We start from the raw sequence: 21,804 nt of genomic DNA on the forward strand, positions 1-21,804 counted from the left end.
TGCGGCGATGGAAACGCCCGAGGAGGAAAAACACCTTGCAGCTATAATCATCATCATCTACATGTGTAAATGAAAACAGCCCACCTAATCAAAAATGTGTGAGTGAAAAGCACACAAAAGCATGATAGATAGAACAAGGCTTTGTCTGATTGGTGGATTAACCCAGAGGCTCGACCATGACAGTTTGATTATACTTTTCTAGTCACAGTAAACATGCAAACTGTGAATGCGACACTAATGGTATCACAATAAGATAATGTAAATACCAAATACAAAAAGGAGTAGGCGGAAATATCTTGTAGCAGTACTGCTAAATACCAATTGCATTGCAATTTCTTCCATTTCTTCCAATGAAAAAGAGAACATAGCACCAATCCTTACAGAGTCCTCAAAGCAAAGGTTTTCATTCACACATGGATTGCAATTAAGTTCAGATGGTATGTGATTTAGTGTGTAAGCTTTGCTGTACAACTTGCTGTTTAAAAAAAAGTGGTATGTAATGAATCTCCTCAATGTTGTAATTTCACATCATCATGCAGATACAAAGACAGTTATCATGCTCTCTTTCTGCCAAATTGCTACAGGACCTGCACACAACAACACAAGTTATTTTTCCAATTCCAAAGTAAAAAAACAAATCAAAAGAGTATATTTCGTTTGAGATATTGCTTTGGAAGGATTTCTCACACTTGAAGGTTGTTTATGCACAGAAAAGCCTGTTTTCACAGAGGCCGGACAGTTTGATTTCTCAGTGCTTTGATTGCTTTCTCAGAAACCCTCATGCATCAGATCAAACACCCCTCTCAACAAGAAAATGGTTCATTTTGATGGAAAGGGAGAATAACACATATAATTCTTCTATCCAGCAAGTTTAAGAACTCCAATTCATCTTATCAGTCGCCATAACACAGACCTGCAACCAAATTAGCCTTTGTATTTTATGAGTAAAGGTTCGGAAAAAGACATCTTCAGAAGTGCAATGCTTTTGCAGTTTAAACATGCATGATCTAACCACCAAACGGGACAGAATGGAAGATAAGTGACTTGCCAATCATAGTGAACTGAACATGAAATCATCCAAGCTGAAATAAGATGCTTTACAATTACACTCTAAAATGTGTCCTGCAATCTACTGATGCAAATATCTCCCATACAGCCTTTCAAAATGCAATTGCCAGGTGGTAATCCTTCTGAAAATATATGCTATCAAATGACATAAAACATATTCTTTTACCAGTAAAGGGCCATTGGAGAACCATTTGGAAGAATAAAAATGCATAAAAAGGAATATTATAAATCTCACTTAAATAATTCAATCATTTAAATCTTGCAGGTAAGGTTTTAGTAAGATATGCTACATGGTTAGCACATGCCAACACAGTTAATTAATTCAATTTAACACAGCAGCTACTATGACGTTCTGTCACCACTGCAATGTTACATGTTTTGGTGTGTAGTTTTTTAGTTTGACCCCTGATCCTCATGCAGAACACAAAAGGTACCAGATTAAATGGTGTAAGACCTTTCAGCGCAGGCATTTTGCTTGCGTCCTTGGGCTATGTGTCGGCTCAGTGGAGAGGGGAGCCACCCTGTAGCCACGGTTCTGCTGTCCACCAGATGGTTGCTGCTGGGAGCCAGCGAAGAGCCTGCCTGGTGGCCACTGAAACTTAAATGTAGAGGGGGCTGCTGGTTATGAAGAAACCTCTTCAGACAGACTAATTAAAAGGGTCTTTTTCATCACGCCTGCCCATCTGTTAAGAGAGCACAACCTGATGGAATTGCTAGCTATTCAGTTTCACTGTGCAATTAACAGCAATATCTCAGTGAGCACTTTTTCTGGAATTAAATTATTTAGCTTCTTCTATGGGAATAATTCATTTTTTTTATGGCCAATGATCTCATGAGTGCAATTTGTAGATCTTTAAAAAGAGCTGAAACCTTTACAAAAAAACACAGTCAAGTAATTAACCTGACCATAGTACTGGAACCTACACAACAATTGACGTTATCAAGAACTTCACTCTATTTCTTTTTTTCTTTTTTTTTTGCTCAATTGTATATACGCTTTTTTTTAAAAATAATGAATATTCATTGTGCATTAACTCCTCACATCAGTATTCTAAAAGCATTTTACAACAGACTTTCTAAACAAAGCCTTTATGTAAATCAGTGTTATCTACAAGGAATCTGGACCGAGGGACTACAAGAGTACAGATAAAACAAGGTCAGTGCATGAGGTGGAGAAAGTAATTCTGCTCATCATTCCTTGACAAGGTCAGTACATCATGTTATCACCAAACCACTGACTGCTGCATGAATAACTAGCATTTTGAATCACAACAGTGGAGAAAATGACATAAGCATAAAAAAAGTGTAACGCTTCATCTTGGCCCAAATAATAAAATCATCCACTTCTCCTGTGAGTTATTCTTTCACTGCCAGCTTCAGATGCATAATAAAATAGGACAACCCTGCCAGCTCACTGTCAGGCAGCATCAGAGACAACTGTGCATGTGTGAGTGTGCGGGTGTGAGTGTGAGTGAGCTACACATGCATCCTCATCATCTAGATACTCATTACCTTGCCAGCTCGCAGGTCAACACACAACAGGCTATTTGAACTCATGACCCATATCCCGCTTCTCATTACTGTCCAAACCACATAGGCTGGCTCAGGAGGACTATTGGAGTTTAGCAATAATAATACAAGGGAGATGATTCACATTACAATATGTACCAATATGGTTATTTATAAGCCCTATATCATGTACATCATTACAACTCATATTGGCAAGGCTGACTATAGTTCCCTAGCCTCTCTTGCCCTTGACACTTGCTAAATTACACACAGTAAACAAGGTTAAATCTTCAGTGATAGATCATTTTAACTTGTCTCTAAAAGGCTAATTAATTCACGTTCACATTATGGATTGCTTTGGTTTGATTTACTGCCTGTAGCGTTATCTAAACCTAGTGGCTTGTTGTTGGATTTGTATGGCAGCCCACCCTGAATTTACACTACATATGGCGTGGAGAAAGCCTTCAGGACTATACTTCTTAAAAAAGGTTTCTGTCTTGGTGCAAAACTCCTCACACATGCAATGTGTTTAGGGGATGTCAATAGTTACGACCCCCCTGAAGCATGAAGGCTGTGTGTGAGGTTTACATCTTGCCTAGCCTCTGATAATTTAAGGACTATTTCTCCACGCCAGCTTGTTTTAATTACTGAGAATAAGTGGCAGCATTTGGTCAGGTTTATGGGTCTTCTTCAAAGAGCAGGCTTGGTTTAGACAGACCAATCTGTGGGACTGCAGAGCTGTAAATCCAAAACTGAGCAACCACTACCACTCACAATGCCAAGGGCAGATGCAGGCAGCCTAACAGGGGCGGGTGAGGGGGGGCGCGTTTCCTTTTATATATCTGAACAAACAATTGACATTAAGTCTTACTATAAGGGTTGAGGTCATCTAAAATTATTAAATTGTGACATGACAAAATACCAAAGGAATTGAACAATTTTATACACATTTTTTTCTGAGAGATTTGAATTGGCATTTGTAGGATTTAGACATCTTTTAAGTGACAAAGAGGCAAAGAGATAGAGCTCTGAGCCAGTTTGACAGGAGAAACCACTTTGAACAGTGCACACACTGGAATGTAACAAGATGATAATGGAAACAAAGACTTAAGACATGAAAAAAGGGGAAGATATCAAATGGACCGAGAATTTAAGTGGATTGGGATTTCTTTTGAGTAAAAACTATCCAACAGAGGACTGAGAGGATAGTTCCAACTCAGGGTCAGAGCTGGGTTTGGGTTAAGGGGAGGAGGGGGAAACCCCTGACTTTTCAGTGAACTCATTTCTATTCCCATACAACACCCCACAACTCCCTGCTAATGATGAGAGCCCTGAGGCAAAGAGGGCTCGGATGCATGGGGCTCCCTGTGCTCAGCAGACTCAGCAGCCATCAGGCATCTGCAGCAGACCTAGCCAACTGTTTTCACTCAGACACCGACTTCCTAAGAGCAACGAGGTACAACCTGAGCTGCCTGACAAATCACTCCCAGGTTTAAGGCTTTTACTGTCTGCCAAATCACTGCAGGCTGAGGAATTACTGAATATTGATATAAAAATTATTACATTCTCCACATTCTTCTGGTTAGTCATTAATTTGATTTCCTATGTAGGTGAATTCTGCCTAATAATAGTCTTTGCTGTGTTAAAGAACAACACAAACTAGTGAGCCTGAAAGAAAAAAAGACAAATCACCAACAAATTTTATTTGAAACGAGATGACCGGCTGCTCTTGTCAGTCAGCCAAATTAACCTCTTATGCTTTTGATCAAAACAGAATTAAAAGGGAGGAGATGAGATATTATTGCCCAGCATGATGCACTTTCAAGCTGAACACATCCACACATCTACACTATATAACTCGACAGGATGTCTTGTATCACACTGAGCAAAGGGCCTTCCTGATTCAAGGAGTAATTAATCACTCTGGACCTGCACCAGCTCTTTTATATTTTCTATTTTTTAAAAAATCAATATTTCAACAATTTCTCCAATTTGCTTCTGCAGATGCCAGTTCATTCATGTGAGACAATGCTCACAGGGAGCTCGTGATCTTCACTCAACATGTTGCAAAAAGATCAAAAAGATGCAACATTTATTCACAACATATACATTTGTTGGGAGATCATTTATGGGTTTCCTTAAAAAAAACAACAACCCTCAAATCTATACCAGCCATGGTTTCAAATAATTTCTCTCATTTCTCACTGTATCCAAGTGGACAATAACCACTTGATTTGAGATTTTAAAACAACTGTTCAGTATATATTTAGGCCAAGAAATAAAATGATGTCATGTTAACTGTAACTTTGCCACCTCCGATAAAGGGAAGAAGGTGTTGCATGGCATAGGAAAGCTATTAATGAAACAGAAGCGAAAAATTAATCCAAGGAAATTCAACAGATAATTAATGTAGAATAAAAACTAAATGAAATCTGCAGCCTCACAGCAAGCTGCTATTCTCTCTTCCCTTGCTCACTGCAATTGATTGTTAAATGGCTTTTACCTTCACAGCCTCACCTAACTGTTTTCCATCTCGGGTTAGACAGTGTGAGCTAGATTGATACAAAGCTTTCAAAGCAAGTAGAATAACATCAACAATCACAGTTTCCTATGAGCACACACGCACAGACACAAAGTCATTTACTAGAGAACTATTTTATCCTTCCTACCTCAAACTGACAGTGGCTTACTGCTTAGTGCACCTAATAGGTCACTATCACTGATTTATCAGACAACCTGGAAAACCATCACAAAACACTCTCAAAAAAGAAACACTTCACAGCAGGGCCATGTTCTCGGTAAGTGGGTATCCTGGTTATCAAGATTATAAAGCTAACAGTAAAACACAAGTCTTATTTTTTTTATTTTTTTTAAAGCTATTTTAAAATTAATTTGGAACTATCACAGCAACAAGTCCTTAAACCCATACAACTGAATTATGAAAAATCTCATTCATTGTCTACCATGATAAGATAAACTCAATGGATTGAAATGAATGATTTAACACACACACAAACACAAACACACACACACCCACACACACTGGTAATGTTGGAAACCAGTGCTTAATAAAAAGGGAGAGGAGCAACCTTTTCACAACAACATGATATGACATGTGCATGGTGCAATTGTAGTGAAGCTCATGTGACACTCAATTTGTGCTGGACAAACCCTAGTTTACCTCCTTGGAGAAGAGCTCGACTTAATTGAATTATTTAAAAGCTCAGACACACACTTAACACACGCAGGTGTTTTCAATTATCCTGGCTGATTAGGCCACCACTCAGGTTTGAAGTTGGGCAGAGCTAAGCTACAAATGAGAGCAGCTCCAAGCTCAATGTAGTGGTAAACTGTGTTAAAAAAAATTGCAGCAAATCCTTTTCTGACTTACCTCTTGTGGCATCTAGCTGCTGTAGGTAGTTGTTTTTGTTTGTTTGTTTGTTTGTTTGTTTGCTTGCTTGCTTTGAGTAATCCATTCTAGTTTTGCCGTCATAGCAACATGGAGGAGAATTGAGTGGCGACTTAGTGCCTACAACAGTGAAATACATTGTAAAAACTCTGAGAGCAATATCTTCCCAGATATTATATTTCAGTAACTCCGGCTAATACTCAGGACACTATGTGAATAAATGCCAAAGAAAGGTCCTGCTAACCTTGGCAACGTGTGTCCAGGTACAGCATAGTCAATGAAGCGGTTAGACCATAGACTGTAAAAAGAACGCTGGCAGGGTCCTGAAAGGAAGTAGCCTTCAATCATGCCAAGAAAAACTAAGTGGAAACTCCTTCGTTGATCTCCAAATTTAGCGTGTCGGCTCTTAATATTGGGAAGATATCCATATACTTATCATAGTATCATAGTGACTTTAGATTCAATCATAAGGTCTTGATGTTTTCACCTTTTTCAAATTAGACTAAAACTTACAGTACCAACAACTAAAAAATGAAGTGTGCAAAGGTAAGTACAGTAAGCTACAGTTATTTCAGTGTCTCATACTGTGTATTAGTTAGCATTTCATTAATGAGCAAACACAAGGGACATGTGGTTTGCTGGATAAGTAGCCCTTATTTAAGAGTGATTTATCATTTTTGTTTTAAACACCAATCCAGCTATTTTAAATAGACTTATCTGAAGTGTGTATGTATGCAAATATTTCATTCAGCTTTATCCACTTTGCCATGGCATGGGGGAAAAAATATAATATATAATAAAAAATATTCCCTGATTATAGAATATGTGAACAGGGGAAAAACTCAATGCTGAATCAGCAGTAAGAAGAAACATTTTATTCACAGGTACTGTAAAAGTAAAACACAAGCTGCCATATCATACATTTATACACAGGGTTTGAAAATCCTATACAAAAACAAAGATATTCGAAAATATGGGTTTTGATATGAAATATGACCTTACATATAATAATTTATTGGAAAAAGGTCTTGGTTTGGTAATAGTTATTTAATTTATGAGCCTAACCCCACATTAGTGAAAACTGAAGTTATTGTAAAAAATTTGAATGGTAAAAATGGAGTAGAAATCATTCTTAAAAATGATTAAAAAATCTCATGCAGCATCTTCAGAGAGGGCCTGAGAGAGTACATCTTTGTAAAAGAAAGTAAACAAATTCATATTTGTCATAGATATAGAAATCAAACACACCAAAATATAACAAAGCCAGTTTGTTTTTCTCTATCATTTTCACTGATCATCTTTGTTCTCTCTGTCAGCCATTTGATTCCCAACAAGCACATTCTGGCAGCTACAAAGAGCTGGTATCATGATTGAATTTGCTAAATAATGTCACAATCATTTGCTCTTATTTGCTGCATCATTTCACAGGAAACCAACAATTTGGGAGTCCTTGACACTGGACCGACTGATAATTTGCCTATATGAAAAAAAGGAGTAGGGGACAAAAGAGGTCAAACTGCGTTGCTGCCCTTAAGTCAGTATTGAGGTTCTTGCAGTAGTTGCAGTAAATTGTATTGGAATGCATAGAGCTGAGGCTTGGTAGCACTTGAAAAAAGTAGCCTTGCAGTATCTCATCTGTGCCCTTTTGTTTTACAGTGTTAAGATAGCCACCAGTCCAAGCCCACTTAGAGAGAAATTGGAATCACTGATGAGCACTGCTATCAATGAAACCCTTCATCATGCCATCCACGTAAGCTTGTGTAGGGACGGTTATGCCTCTCAGTGTTGCATGGCCACATACTGAAGCACCAGAAAGAATGGCTGAATCAAGAATAATCACTCACTATCCATCACAGTGGCCCTCTGATTGATATGTTTGGCTTAATCTCTCATTTTCAGTGAGATAAACATGGGCAAGCACAACTTGAATAAGCTCTCCGTCCCCGAACATAACTGCTGCTCTACCTTAGTGCATCCACTGAGACCCATTTTGATCAAGGCAACTGGAGGGAAAAACATTCACTCAACCTTGCTAGCTTTCACAGGCCAGCTGGCAGGCGAAGAGTGACAACAGCAAATACAGTCCTTGATGAGATAACATAGTCCAGTTTGAAAATCTAGACAACTACAGAACCAGAGAGTTAACATAAGGCGCAAGAGGCTGAATGAACATGGATAAAATGCTGTGACTGAGGTTTGAAACAGAGAAAAGGCAAAGTCTGGGAGCGCAATAACATTAGCTTATTGCTTTTTCTTTTTTTCTCTTTATTTTTTCCCTTGAAAGGATATTTGTACACACCACATAATCATATAAATACACTTTACAATGTAATATAAAATATTTTTCTTAAAAGCAATATGTTCAGGGTTTGGTTAGGTATGCTTAAGATACCAACACCATATGAAAAATAATAACTCAAAACAATAAAAAAAGGCACTTCCAGGTGTTGTTCATTGACTCTTGAGTAAGTGATGGCCACTGCTGTAACATCTATGTAACAGCATTTGTGCTCACGTTTCATTTCTCTGCCACTAAAACATGTCCTGGATAACGAGGCACTGTAGCTAAGTGGTTAAGATTTCCTCTGTTTTCATGCAAAGATCCACTCTCAGCTCATCTCTGTCTCTTGTTGTTCTTCATTCCAGTAATATCTATAAACTGGCTGCTACATTTCATCATCCTTCGTCTTCTCACTTCCTCATTTCTCCACGTCAACTTTCTTTTGTCCTCAGACTTCGACTTCACGCAGTCCCTCTTGCATGCTGGGTGTTGTCATGCTGATGTCAAAGCACGTCACCATCATGACACGGGACTTGCATAGGTTGACACAAAACTCCAGCTCCTCTGTGACCTGTGCCAAGGCTTCCAGGTATTCTGGAGACTCTTTATCCAAATTCTGGTCCACATCAACTGTAGAAAACAAGATATTATTGTTTGGTTAGATAGTTTGTCACTTAAGAACCTCTTAGACAATTGCACATGATATTAAAAGTTGCTTACACTCTCCTGTCCACTTGCTTGGATCCATCATCAGCCGGGTTTTGGTGTCTTCCAGCTCCTCCAACAACACCTCATGCTTTGCCCTAAGTTCCCTCACTTGCTGTTGCCTTCTTTCCAACATCTTCAGCTTACTGTTAAAATATAGCAGGCCCTGTGAAAAAAGACAGATAATTGAATACAGTGTCCATGTACAATCAAATTAAAATCACTAAAAACAACAAGTTGTGACCACCTTGTGACTCACCTTGTCAACATCCTGGAATGGTTGCTGAAGGAAAGATTTGGGAAAAACACAAAACCTAATTAGAATATTTAACAAGACACCCATACATACTAACAGTGAGTTACTATACACATAGTAGACTCAATATTGATGTAAATGCACAAGATTCCACTACTAATTTCAAAATGGTAAAAAAAAAAGAAGGAAAAGCAGTTAATTACTTGCCATTCTGGCAGTGATGGCTGGCAATAAAAAATTAAAGATCCCCATAGAAAGTAGAAATCAAACCATCTAGCTGATTTAATATCTTCTTTTAACAAATCCCTGTCTGGCTGTGCTGAACTTGTGGAAGCAGTTAACGAACCACAGAAGATAAGTCAGCTATAAAAAGCAATCAGGCAGCCAGTGATGAGTCCTAGCATAGAGCTGATTTGGGATGGTGTTGGGCTTCCTTTCATTCATCACAAATTCCCTAACCAATCTCCTCATAACATCTTCTTTTTCATTCTTACTCCCCCCACACCACCACCAACCATCTTCAGTGTAAGTTGAGTCATCACTCAAATCCAAACCAATTAACCCTCGTTAATAATTGCCTGCTGAACTCTTGACATTTCTGAGGAGCCCTGCCAAAATACCAAGCTCTGGGAACCTCGGCACAGACATTTTAACTCCAGGATTTGCCACTGAGCTGACTGAAGGTCAGATGTCTGAGACATATTATTCCTGTCTTGTTCTTTAAAAAGAAACTGGGAAGAAGTGAGCAAAGACATTCCCACAAACCAAGTCAATGTGGCACATCTTGAGAATGTATAGGGTCAATGTCACATATGCAAAATATTGCTAAGGCTTAGCACATTTGATTCATAGACTAAGTCCTTGACCCAGACAATACATGATCCAAAGTTCAGCAAGATGAACCACCATGCAGAACACATCAGTAGTGACCCTCTGCTCACCTCTGTGGTTTCTTCCTGACGCCGCCTCTGAAGCCGTTCCACATCATCGATCTCATACACCTTTATCTCAAAAGGCTCCTTCAGTGGTCCAGACATAGGTGGCAAATCCACCCACTGGCCTGCTGTGCCCACCTTCTTCCCCAGGGAAGAGGTGTCTGGTAGTGGTGCCGGGATAAGCCGTCTTCTCTGGAAGCCTACAAGGTTATGCACACGGTCAGACAGACACCAGTTACATTAGTGACATATAATAGTATTTGCTAGGATCTGTGAGTAAATATGTATGAGTCTCACTCTGAAATGTAAAGTGATGTGGGACTTTACACAGGCCAGCCGAGATGTGGTGATTGCATATTTATAAGGGTTTCATGAGTTACTATTCTCTAGACCTATATCCACAGCTCAAATAAATTCAAATAGTTGGTCTGAGATACACATAAATTCAAATGTTTATATGTGCAGCGCTACCAAAACCTGAACCAGGTCACTATCACTCATATTCAATTAGTTAAGTCATCTTGTTTGAAACATTCATTATCATTTTCCCATATATGTATGAATAATGTATGCTTCTGATTCAGGGGGACAGAAAATCCAATGAAATACCAATTTGTGAATATAATAAGAATGGATTCATAAAGTTGGGAATCCTGTATGGTTAATTTCCTCAGAGAGAGCATTCATTTCTGGATGCTATTTCAATGTGTGAATTTCCATGGGCAGGCACTGTTTGATAGATGCTATATCATACGCATAGTATGATATATCCATAATATTTGCGAATATTACCTATTCTTTTATGTGTAAAACACCAAAACACAAATGAGTTTCTCACCGTTTGCTCTCTTCTTGGGATACTTGGAGCTCCTTGTTCTCCCTGAAGTTGACATGCCGCTCTCACTCATCGAGTCATGGGCAGAGGAAGCGCTGCCTGTGGCTTCACTGTCACGGATCATACTCTCATATCCGCTGCTGCCACCACTGTGGTAGAAAAGAGCTGTGCGGCCCATAGCTGGAGGCAGCTCCCCACTCAACACACTACTATTGTCACTGCCGTGGCCACTGCTGTAGCGTTGAGGCCGCCTGGGTGCTGTAATTTTGCTGTATGGAGAGGGCAGCATGGCTACGGGAGATTTGTCATCACTCACATTAACCCCACTGTCATTCCCACTGTCTGAATCTCCAGAACCTCTCATGTGTTTGCCTGATATGTTGCCTGTTGCCAGTTCACTCACACGGCTGTTGGCAGCCCTCATGGCCTGCTTTGTACCCATGATAGTTCCTCTCCCAGGCTTGTTGTTGACAGCAGCAGTGGACCGAGGAGCTGATGTCCTTCCTGATGGAGGAAGATTGGCATTGGTATTTCTGGTCACAGCAGTGGCCAGTGATTTGGTGGAGGAGCTTAGACCCTTGGAGCTGTTGGCTGACAGTGAGCGTGCCTTACTACCACTACCACTGACTGCTCCTAATGCTCTGGGATTTACAGAAGCTTTTACTTGACCAGGTTTGGTTATATTTCCTGCACTTGGGGATGATGGACAGGTAGCAATAGGAGAGCTGGATGAATTAGGAATACCAAATCTCGGTATGGATTTGCTGGATTTGCCATTGCTGCTCCCCAAACTTGCTCCACTATTCTCCCTACTAAGCACAGCCCTGGAACCTGATAAAGACAAGCTTTCATATCTCTCCAGGGACATTTGGCTGCCATAATGCTGCCCAGTTTCACCTCTAGGCCCTCTGGCCTTCAGACTCGAGGTAACTTTGGCTGTGTTGAGGTCGGATTTGATGCTGGAATTTTTGAAACTGTAGGAGTCTGCCCTATGACGTACCTCAAGCTCATCCTCTGATACAGTTGCCCTTGCTCCAAAGGCCCTCCCTGCCTCCCCATATGCTGACTTTAAGGCACTTTGGGGCAGCAGGGTCTTAGTTTTATGGTCAAGACTGGACTTTCTCACTGGTGGGGGAGGAGGTGAGGTGCAACCAGGTTTAGGGAGATTGCTTGATTTCTGTGAGTTAGCCTTGTTGTTTTTCCCCAGAGAGGAGAATTTAAGGCTTGTGGTAGATGCAATAATGTCTTGGGTTCCCTTGTAGTCTGTGGAGGAATGGATAACAGGTACTGTTCCCAGGGTGGTGGCACCGCGTCTCAGCTGAGGCATTTTGCTAGGTGGATCGGATTTCTTACAGGCTGACTTCTCACAGCCATCGACCACCCTTTGGGATGAGGTAGACCCCTGCACCTTGGGTGGGCGAGGTACACTGTTGCTGTTGTTGGACGTTTTGCTTGAAGGGATGCCACTGGGGGGATTTCTGAGAAACTTGCTGGTGTTGCTGGAGTCAGAATACTGAGGTTCTGAGTGGTTGTCCAAGCGCTGCCAAGGATCCTCCTGCTTAGCCTCTTGCCTTGGTAGCTCTCTACTGTTGTTGCTGTTACTGCTACTAATATGAGAGATGGATGAGGTAGGTTTGATCTTCCTGGGAAGGCTGGAGTGGACTATGGAGGGGCCCTGTGGAATTTGGGAGGAGCTGAGTGAGTGAGCTTTAGTTATTTTAGAGGTGAATCTGAGGGAGCCTTTGGCTGATTCTGGAGATGGGGGGTACTTTGTCAGGGATAGTTTACTTGAGGCAGCACTGTCACTGTCTAGTTCAGAAAAACTAAATCCACTGTCATTTAAGGAGTTCTTGGCATCTCTAGGAGAAGAAATGCAATGGAACATATCTAGGGAATCAAAGTAAAAGGTGGCGTCTGGTCCCATGTGTTTGACCTGTGGAAGGAAGACATCTGTAGAATGGGCTCCTTCACTCTCCAAGGTGCAAACACTAACCTCACTAAGCCAAGAGCTTATAGATGAACCCCTGCTATCTATACACTCATTTGTTCCCTCCTGGAGTGGTGTGGCCGCAATGTTCAACGCCGATCCTCCTACAGCTGATGTGTAGGCGTCAAATTCATCATTGATGCTACTGATGATGCTGACAGGTCGGGAACCAGAGGCCAGGGCCTGAAGGGAACAGTCACTGTTAAAGCTGATAATGCTGGATGGCCGACCCTGATCAACAATACTGCCTATAGACAGCTCTTCCACCACAGTGAACACCAGCTCATCCTCTCCATTCAGCTCTACAGGCTGTTGCAAGGTGACAGTAGCTCTAAGGATGTCCCGATCCAGACATCTTTCCCTCAAGCTGGAGTGCATATGGCACACCTCCACTGGAGCTCGGAGCATAGGGGAAGTGCAAAGATCTCGTCTTTTCACAGCTTGGTGGCTCATTCCCACAGGAGGCATTCTGGTGCTGGATCTTTCCTCTTTGTCTGTATTTTCCTTGCTGGAGTTCTTCTGCTGTGAAGGAGGTGGGGCTGGCTTCGGCAAGGCTTTCTTGTTTAAGTAGACCTTCTCCCTCACCACAGGTTCAGAATTAGGTGCTGCAGCTGTTGCCAGTTTAGGTGTACTAGCTCTGCTTTCTGAAATCAAGTCCTTCTCACCATCAGCACTGGTTCGGCAAACATTTTGAATACTCTCTGATGGTGCCCTTTCTGTAGGTATGCATTGCCTCTTGGCATTCTCTGGTTTAGATTTAGTGTTGGGACTGCAGGTTGGATGTGCAGCTACAGATTTAGGAGATTGGTTTGGTGAGTTGCCCTCCTGGGTATAAGAACATTTCTCTACAGTCTTTGGTGAAACAGAGCCTTGGCTCTCCTTAGATTTGTCCATCTTGGGGCTAACCTGGCTTCGCTTGCCCTCACCAACAAAGGCAGTAGGTTCTTCACTGCCATCTATACACTCCAGCCTCTCCTGCAGCTCAGCAAAAGTGTTGCATTTAAAGAACTGGTCTCTGTCCAGAGGGCCCTCTTTTGTAGACCTCTTCCTGTTCAGGGAGGGGATGATTGGAACAAAGGCAGGTGGGCCTTCATTGTCACTAAGCTCTCTGTCTGAGATTGCAGCTCCCCCAGGGCCCACGTAAATGACAGTATCACAAGACTGCTCACTACTGGAGGAGTAGTCTGGGTCACTGAGTAGGGAGGGCAGGTCTGGGTCCAGGGCTACTGTCCGAGGGTGGAAGGGCCTTAGGTGGGGCGGCCGACGGATCCTCCCTTCCTCACAGGAACTTTCCCCTCCAGATGAACTGGATGCATACTGCAAAGTAGAGTTCAGGCAAAAGATCCATGAGTCTTTTGGGATTTAAAAATTAAAAATGATCTCATTAAGTGATGACAGTAATATGATTCTGTCTTCTTATAATGTTAATGTAACAATCTTGTCTTTCTCCAGAACCATTTAACTGTCCTAATTTATAGCACATTAATTTCATGACAATTCCAGACTGAAATCAATCTTGGGGCAAATATTAATTCCTATGAAATTAAGTCAATATTTATCTAAAGGTTAAAAGTGCACATCAATAGTCACACAGAAATTAATGTCAATAATATGAATTGCTGTATGTGGACTGCATTATAATCATGCCTGAAACCAATACCAAAGAAATACATGCTGTCATTCCATCTAATTATCTGGAGCATATATTTCCCTAATCTGAGGGAATGCATTACACAGTTCCTTAGGCAGTGGTATTGATTACATGATTATCTGTTGAGGAGCAGAGAAAAACTAGCTCTGAGTTACTGCACTAATAATCTTTCATTTGCAGAGGCATTCACACATTAATTTACTTAATTGCTCCAAAATTACAGGAGGAAGACAAATTTAAGGACTTAAGTCATGGCATGTAATATGATGAATATAATTAAACATGCACATGCACATTAGGAATGTAATTGCTGTTATAGCAAACCTTCAATATAATGTTAAATAACAATTACTTTACATTCATCAGTTTTATACAATTGATAACATCAAATGAAGCCCAATTATTGTAGGAGTCATCATTTAGAAGTATCATAATTTAAGTTGCTAAGTGCGTATTTTGTTATTGTAAAAATGTGCCTTTACTACTGACTGGAATTTCATACAGTATATCCATTCAGTACCGTTCATCCAAATGTATCAGTTTATCAGTATACCTTAGTTTTCTTTTTCCTCATGCGGTGGATGCGGGATGCCAGCTGGATAGTGGTGAGTGAGTCAGCATAGTTGGCAGGAGAATCGGAGATATGGGCGATCATGGTGGTTCTGCAGTTGATGTTTCCAAGGGACTCCCTCAACAACATTGTCAGTTTGCTGTCCCTATTGGGTTTACATTGTTATTAGCAAAAGGTAAAAGTAGTTTACATAGGCTAGTTAGTTTAGGCATAGGTTTAGTAGGCTCTCAATTTCTCTGAAGTGAAAAATACTCCCATATGATGATTCATTATTCGTTTCATACCTGACTTAGTATAACATAATCTTGTGCAACACCAATGAAAGCTATTATATCTGGCTAACTAAACAAACTAAATTGACACACAGCAAACCTGTACAGCTGACAACGCATGCAGAGACTTGCCTGAAACAATTATGTACAGATACCACTTCATACAGTAGATGGTAAAACAAAGAGAAAGTGAAAGAGACTGTAAAATTAACAGTTGTTGCCTTACCTGTAAGGTACATGTTTTGCTCCATTTGCTAAAGCCATAATGACATTTCCCAGTGCGTTTAGAGAAAGACACAAGCCTCCTCCTCCATCTCTGCTTTTACTCAGGACTTTTTCACAGCTCCCCAGGTCAATGAGGTGCAGCCTGCTCCGTCCGCCTGACACTGTGTCAATGATAGAAGAAGAACCAGGTAAGCACAGCGCAGACACTCCCTCTCTGAAGTCAGCTCACACACAATGCCATGATGACAGGAGTGGCAAAGCTAAGCCCAGATTCCCACACTGAGGTGATTCAAATTGTGCCCAGACTGGTTAACTCCCACCAGATGTGCAAGTCATAGTAAGCAGGAGACTCCATTGGACAGACACATAAAAATGAAAAAATTCCACTGACATTCAAAGACACATATTCAGTCCACTTTTAATAATTTAAAATCCAGCAAGAAAGAATTGTCTGTCATTGTAAAAAAAAAAAACACGGGGCTAGACATTGTTTTGTGGGTGGGTGTAATTGCAGGAGCAGCAGCAAAACATTAAACTCTTGTCAGTAAGACTTCAAATCTTCATTCGCACTTGCCCCAAGCACAACACATGCACACAAACAAATGTATCTCTTGCTGAGGCCAGAACCAATTCATCCATAAACATTGCAAATAAGTGACTTGTCTGATGTTCCATTCATACCTTATAGTGCAATTTCCTATCTAGCCTAAAAAAACAACTTGTGATTATTCAGTGTGACAGGTAGGTCACCTCTGCATACATAAGTAGGAAAAGGAATGTTTAAAGAGACACAACAGTTATATTATCTAGAGACTAGTATTTAGAGAAAGTAGAGAAAGTATGGACATCATTTACTGATGTGGTTGCACACAGATACACTGGAGAGAATACATGTGAAAGTGCAGTGATATTGACCAACAGCCATACTAATTTAGTGCATAAATGGGTGACGACAACATGTCACAAACACTGTCATAGAGTTTTAGGTGTAGAAATCTAATATTACTAACTTCCTCCCTTGCCGCTCTTCTCCATGCGGTACTGGTAGATGTGCAGCGTGAACAGCATGTGGGAGTTACGTCGCTCTTCCTCATCTGCATTGGGCTTACTGGTGCTGCGTGCAGATATGGCTGCATCCAGGAAGAAAGCCGCTTTCTCAGCCGTTGGGGCACGGAGCTCACTCTGATTCTGAAGCTACGAGGTGGGGGGCAGAGAACAGGGTTAGGGTGAGCAAAAGAGACCACATAGTGCTTGAGAAGGAGGACAGATCTGAAAAATATACCGGGGAAGAGAGGGGAGCTAGTTAATTGGACCCTGGCACACATTTCTTAACCATTAGATTAGGTCTCAGGGGCAATTAAAACAGCAGATATGCACACAGAGGGGAGGAGGATTAGGAGAGGTAACGGTGGAGCAGGAGGCAGCAGCACTTCCCTTACCATGGATGTGATGATGATGTGGTGGTGGGATACAGAAAAAGGGGAGGGGAAAGCAGGAGGTGATAGAGAGAAAGAAGGTAGGGGGCAATATGAAGGGAGCCCACATGTGGCTGCTGAGAGGAAGAGCAAGAAGGTGCTTCACAGAACTGCACAGCCTTTGAAGTCAGAGTCCATACAGTTCTCCAAAAAACAACATCTGACAGCAACACCTGTGAGTGCTTTCAAACCTTCAAACCCTTCCACCATCCCCCAATAATACTTCTATTGTGCTGTAGAGGACTGGCACTTATGCACAGGTAATAGATGCTGATGGATGCTGACAAGAGAGTCAATACAAAGGTAAGAAGAAAGCCATCAATACCACAGATGGTTTTGGTGGAAATATAAAGCAAGGATTTCAGAGGCAGGCAGGATAGCACAAGACTGACTAGGAAGACCTGAGAGATTTAAAAGCACATACACACTATATAAAGTCAAACATCTTTGGGAGAGGATGAGCAAGATCATAGAGAGAAAGAGATCAATACTCAGACAGACTAATACTTTGTAACCCGCCGAGAGAATGAAAGGATCAGCCAACAAAGAAAGAGTGCAGAGTTGGAAGGCTTCTCACCTGAGTGCCACAGATGGGATCCTCTCTCAGGTGGATGCCTGGGGACTGGCCTTCCTGTAAGCTGCCTGTTGACACCTCAGACAGCAAGTCCTTCAGCTCCTCATCTTTCCCAAAGATTTCCACCGCAGACACACGGACAGAGAAGCGCGTTCCCGTCTTCTCCTTTCGCTCATTGATAAGCTTGAAGAGCCAGGAAATGGCACAGGGCACAATGCCTAGGCTCTGAGTGGAGCTGTCTTTGCCAATCATGGTGTATGTCTTGCCTGGAGATGTGTGAAAGAGAGAGAGGAGGGGGGGGGGGGGGGGGGGGGGGGGGCGTTGGAAATGGAATATTGCCTTGTGTCTGGAAGCCAGTTACATATACTATGTGTTCAAGCTAAAATTACTTCTTTCTTCAAGCTGTCTGGAATAACCAGGACAAAGGAATACACTGACATTGGATATTTTCTTGAGGGTTATTGTGTTTAACAACTGCTGACAAAAAAAATTAATAACAGCTGAGGTGGGGTGTTTGGAATTAATATCAAGTCCATGCCAAATAAAAATCAAACGCTAATCCAAGGACCCATTCCATAAGAAGTCATTCTGTGGAGAATTATAGCTGGTGGAAACAGCAGCATGAGGAGAGCAAGCCCTTCAAGCCTAAGAGCACTGGCCAGGCCAATTACTAAGATTTTAATTACAGACTGAGCCCTGAAGCCTGGATGCAGCACTTTAGACCCTCACCCCCACCCCACACTGCCCATTTCTTTCCTCCAATCTCCCATTCCTTGACTCACCCCAGTGCACTGCTAAGCCAATTGTGGACATCAAGTGTAGCTAACAAAGGGCAATGAGAGTTTTCTTCAGCTAACAATGGTTCCTGTCTAATCTCTTGCCAGTGGAGGAGCTTACCGAGCTTGACTTGACCGAAGCAGAAGATGCAGCCGTCTGCACCGTTCACCACAGACTGGATGACCTCAGCTACTGTCCCTGAGCACACCTCAGCCTGTGAAAAACACACGCAGACACCCCCTCTTGCAGTCAATTTACAAGTCAGTCACATCCAAGAATTACTATAAAAAAAGGCAAATTGAGAACAATGAATCCATAATTAATCCTATAAACTAAATTGTTATTTGGCATTGCTTACACCAAGTCACATTTATGGTTTCAGTATTTTTCATCACTCCTGCATGTGTGTGTTTACATGTGTTTGTGTGTGCTGCAATGTGTAGCTTATTTTTGCAATCTGTTTCAGCATGGGTCCTCTGGGACAAGGCTTCTGCAGCAGAGGCCCTTTCTCCATACATCACACTGCAAACAAGGCCTGTAACAGCAGAACAGCTTGCTGTTTCTGTTAGCCACCAGCAGTGCTGTCCCAGCGGCACAATCTTGGTCTCAGCTCTCTAGCAGCAACATTTAGGCTTTAGCTATCAGCAGCATACTTAAGCAAATACTTGCTCCAAGTAGGAGGTATGATATAAGATCTAAGGGACTCTCCACTACCGAGACACTGTCTTTCTCAAGTGATGACAATCTCCTCTGCTCTCACAGCTATTTAGAGTTTACTTCACCAAGGGGAAAAGCATAAAATACTTCAACATTGGTATTTAGGATATTTTGTAGTGAGTGACATTGATCCAATCATTCCATTAAAAGACTGTGGTGTTTGTTTTAAGCAGTGGAGAGAGCAAAACTGGTCTGCTCTCAAGTCACCATACAGTAAACATGTATCTGACCTTTGTCTTTGATCTCAGTAGGCATGCCTGCTGTGGGTTGCAAAGGGCTGAGATTAGATATAGCTGTTCTACGGAAGGAGAGGTTAGATATAACTGGAGTGGATTCAAATCATTCCCCAGAGGGCTTAAAAGGCCCAGCTGTTAGGCCTACACTGGTATGAATGCCCCCTGACCCAAGACAGGCATTTTTGCTCTAAGCCCCTGGCCACACCCTGCCAGCATAAAGACGTTTCTTTGCCCTTGACAAGCTAAACCTCTATGTACACGCAAACACACTTATGGTATACATCTCCAGTGGGTCTTACTTGTGAGGCATCCTGGGTAAAAACAGCATCAAAGGCGAATATCTTTGGGACAGCGACAGTAGCAGATCTTCTATGTCCCGAACTCGAGTGTGGGCTGGATGCGGGGTCGTAGAGGGTCAGCTGCTTCTTCCTGCTGTCCACTTTCAAGAAGGACTGAGACTCTGAGGAGTCTGCAGCCTCCAGAGATGGACAGATACGCATCATCACTTTCACCTAAACCCCAGAGTACACCAGATAAGCAGAGGGACAAAAAAGCGAGGGTGTATTAGAAACTGAGATACTATAAAACATGAAAAACATGGGCAGACAGACCCAGCAGAGGGATATGAGGATACATTTTTCAGGTTCAGCACAGAGAAGGAAAAAAATACAAACTAAGCTTAACATATTTTACTTACAGTGCAGGGAAAAGAGAAGAAATGTATGGTAGGTGTTCTAAATATAGGTTAGAACGACTGAGAACATTGTGAATTGGCATCACGTCCACTGTGTCAGAGTTGATGGACATCGAAGGTTACCATGGAAACCCTAAGTCTCACATTGACTGGCAAACCTGATGGGTCAACACATTGCCTAATGGTGTCAGTGGAAGGCAGCAAGGTGCGTATTGAAAGTCATAGCAGAAAATGGTAGAGATTACTGTGTGTGAGGCACCATGCTGGGAGATTATCCCTCTAGCGGGTTGTTTTTCTGGACCAGGAGCAGCTCACCAGCACGGGAGTGCACAAGCATATGGCCCCCCTCTTATCCCACCTACTCACTCTTCCTCTTTCTCTTGTCTGTCTACCCTTATTGCGCTCTGTGCCTGTAAAATGGCAGCTCCACATTAAGAGGCTCGAAACCCACCCTGTTGCATTCTGAGATTTGACATTCATAAAGTGAGCTTACAGTCTTAACACATTCCACAGGTCACGGTACAGTTCATCATCATGCCTGCATGGTACGCTAACTAGGATGACAGCTTCTATCTAAGGGTATTGATTCACCACTGGTCTGACAAGCCTGTTCATGTCTAATGTTATTGCCATGGTTACAAGAGTGAAGTCATTCTGCCAGTTGTGTATGGTGGCATATTTTACAAACAACAGCAAAAACATTTCCTGCCTTTTCCACCCTGAACGGATGCACTGTGTGTGGTTTGCACGGGTGTGGTCCTACTTGTGCTTGTACATGTCCAGCTATATGACACCCCTGTTTACAATCACCCTCTTTTGAAATTCCAACAACTCCATATTGCTTTACAATCTGATGGTCAGAAATACAGCATGCCTCTACTATTTCTCTAAAGGCACTGTGGAAATATATCTTTGACTGACAGGACACATAAACGGCCCTTGGGATATGTATAGCAGTCTTTGGAGTTCCTGTCAACCCCCTGAGTGTTTAGTGTTACACCTAGCCCTACATCAACTAAACACTTTCTATATTCTACAGAAGGCAGTAGGAAACTCAATCCATAGCCATTTCAATGCTTCTTGAAAAAGTACTTGTGATGCTTCTCAGGCATTGAAATAAAAACCTTAAAATATAGCTAACTCCCTTCCCTTTATGACAGAATACTATTTTTCTCAGCCTGGGAGTCTCAACCATCTTCACGCCTACACAAAAGGCCCATTATTCCACTGACTAGTATATAAATATTGCTACAGATCCAGACTCCAGTACTCCAAAACGATTGGAAATCCCTTTCTTTCACTGAGTGAATTGATCTTGGATACCGCAGGCCAAGTGCAAACTCTCTTTATACTCAGTGGGGGGCTGTTATCCTGACAGACATGTGCATATGTTGAGTAAATTACATTTGCTATGACATTTAAACTGGGCTTCCACATATGTCTGCTGTCTACCAGACAGAGGCTACCAGGCTAGATAATGTCTCAGTTTTATTTATGTTGGCAGAGATCAGACACTGGAGGCCACAGAGGATTGGCTGTAGTATTTTCACACCTTCAATCCCGTGCTAATGGCCCCTGTTTCCCTGTCCCTTGATCCCCCACAAAATCCATTAGTGTAGCTCGGCAT

At 41.8% G+C, this 21,804-nt stretch overlaps 1 protein-coding gene across 1 annotated transcript in view; it reads right to left on the reverse strand.

Annotated features, from left to right (window-relative positions):
- Positions 1 to 6,852: 6,852 nt before the first annotated feature.
- Positions 6,853 to 21,804, reverse strand: part of kif26ab (kinesin family member 26Ab) — a 65,166-nt gene continuing 50,214 nt past the window's right edge. Inside the window, exons 6-16 of the mRNA XM_053336294.1 lie at positions 19,783 to 19,995; positions 18,651 to 18,744; positions 17,757 to 18,019; positions 16,715 to 16,898; positions 15,706 to 15,865; positions 15,190 to 15,352; positions 11,002 to 14,302; positions 10,170 to 10,363; positions 9,232 to 9,255; positions 8,988 to 9,138; positions 6,853 to 8,897 (exon numbers count right to left, since the gene is read on the reverse strand). Of these exons, the coding sequence (XP_053192269.1) occupies positions 8,716 to 8,897; positions 8,988 to 9,138; positions 9,232 to 9,255; positions 10,170 to 10,363; positions 11,002 to 14,302; positions 15,190 to 15,352; positions 15,706 to 15,865; positions 16,715 to 16,898; positions 17,757 to 18,019; positions 18,651 to 18,744; positions 19,783 to 19,995 (4,929 nt within the window). The 3' untranslated portion in view covers positions 6,853 to 8,715. The remainder of the gene's footprint in view (positions 8,898 to 8,987; positions 9,139 to 9,231; positions 9,256 to 10,169; positions 10,364 to 11,001; positions 14,303 to 15,189; positions 15,353 to 15,705; positions 15,866 to 16,714; positions 16,899 to 17,756; positions 18,020 to 18,650; positions 18,745 to 19,782; positions 19,996 to 21,804) is intronic.

This window comes from Scomber japonicus, chromosome 16, assembly GCF_027409825.1.
Source record: "Scomber japonicus isolate fScoJap1 chromosome 16, fScoJap1.pri, whole genome shotgun sequence".
Classification (NCBI taxonomy): domain Eukaryota; kingdom Metazoa; phylum Chordata; class Actinopteri; order Scombriformes; family Scombridae; genus Scomber; species Scomber japonicus.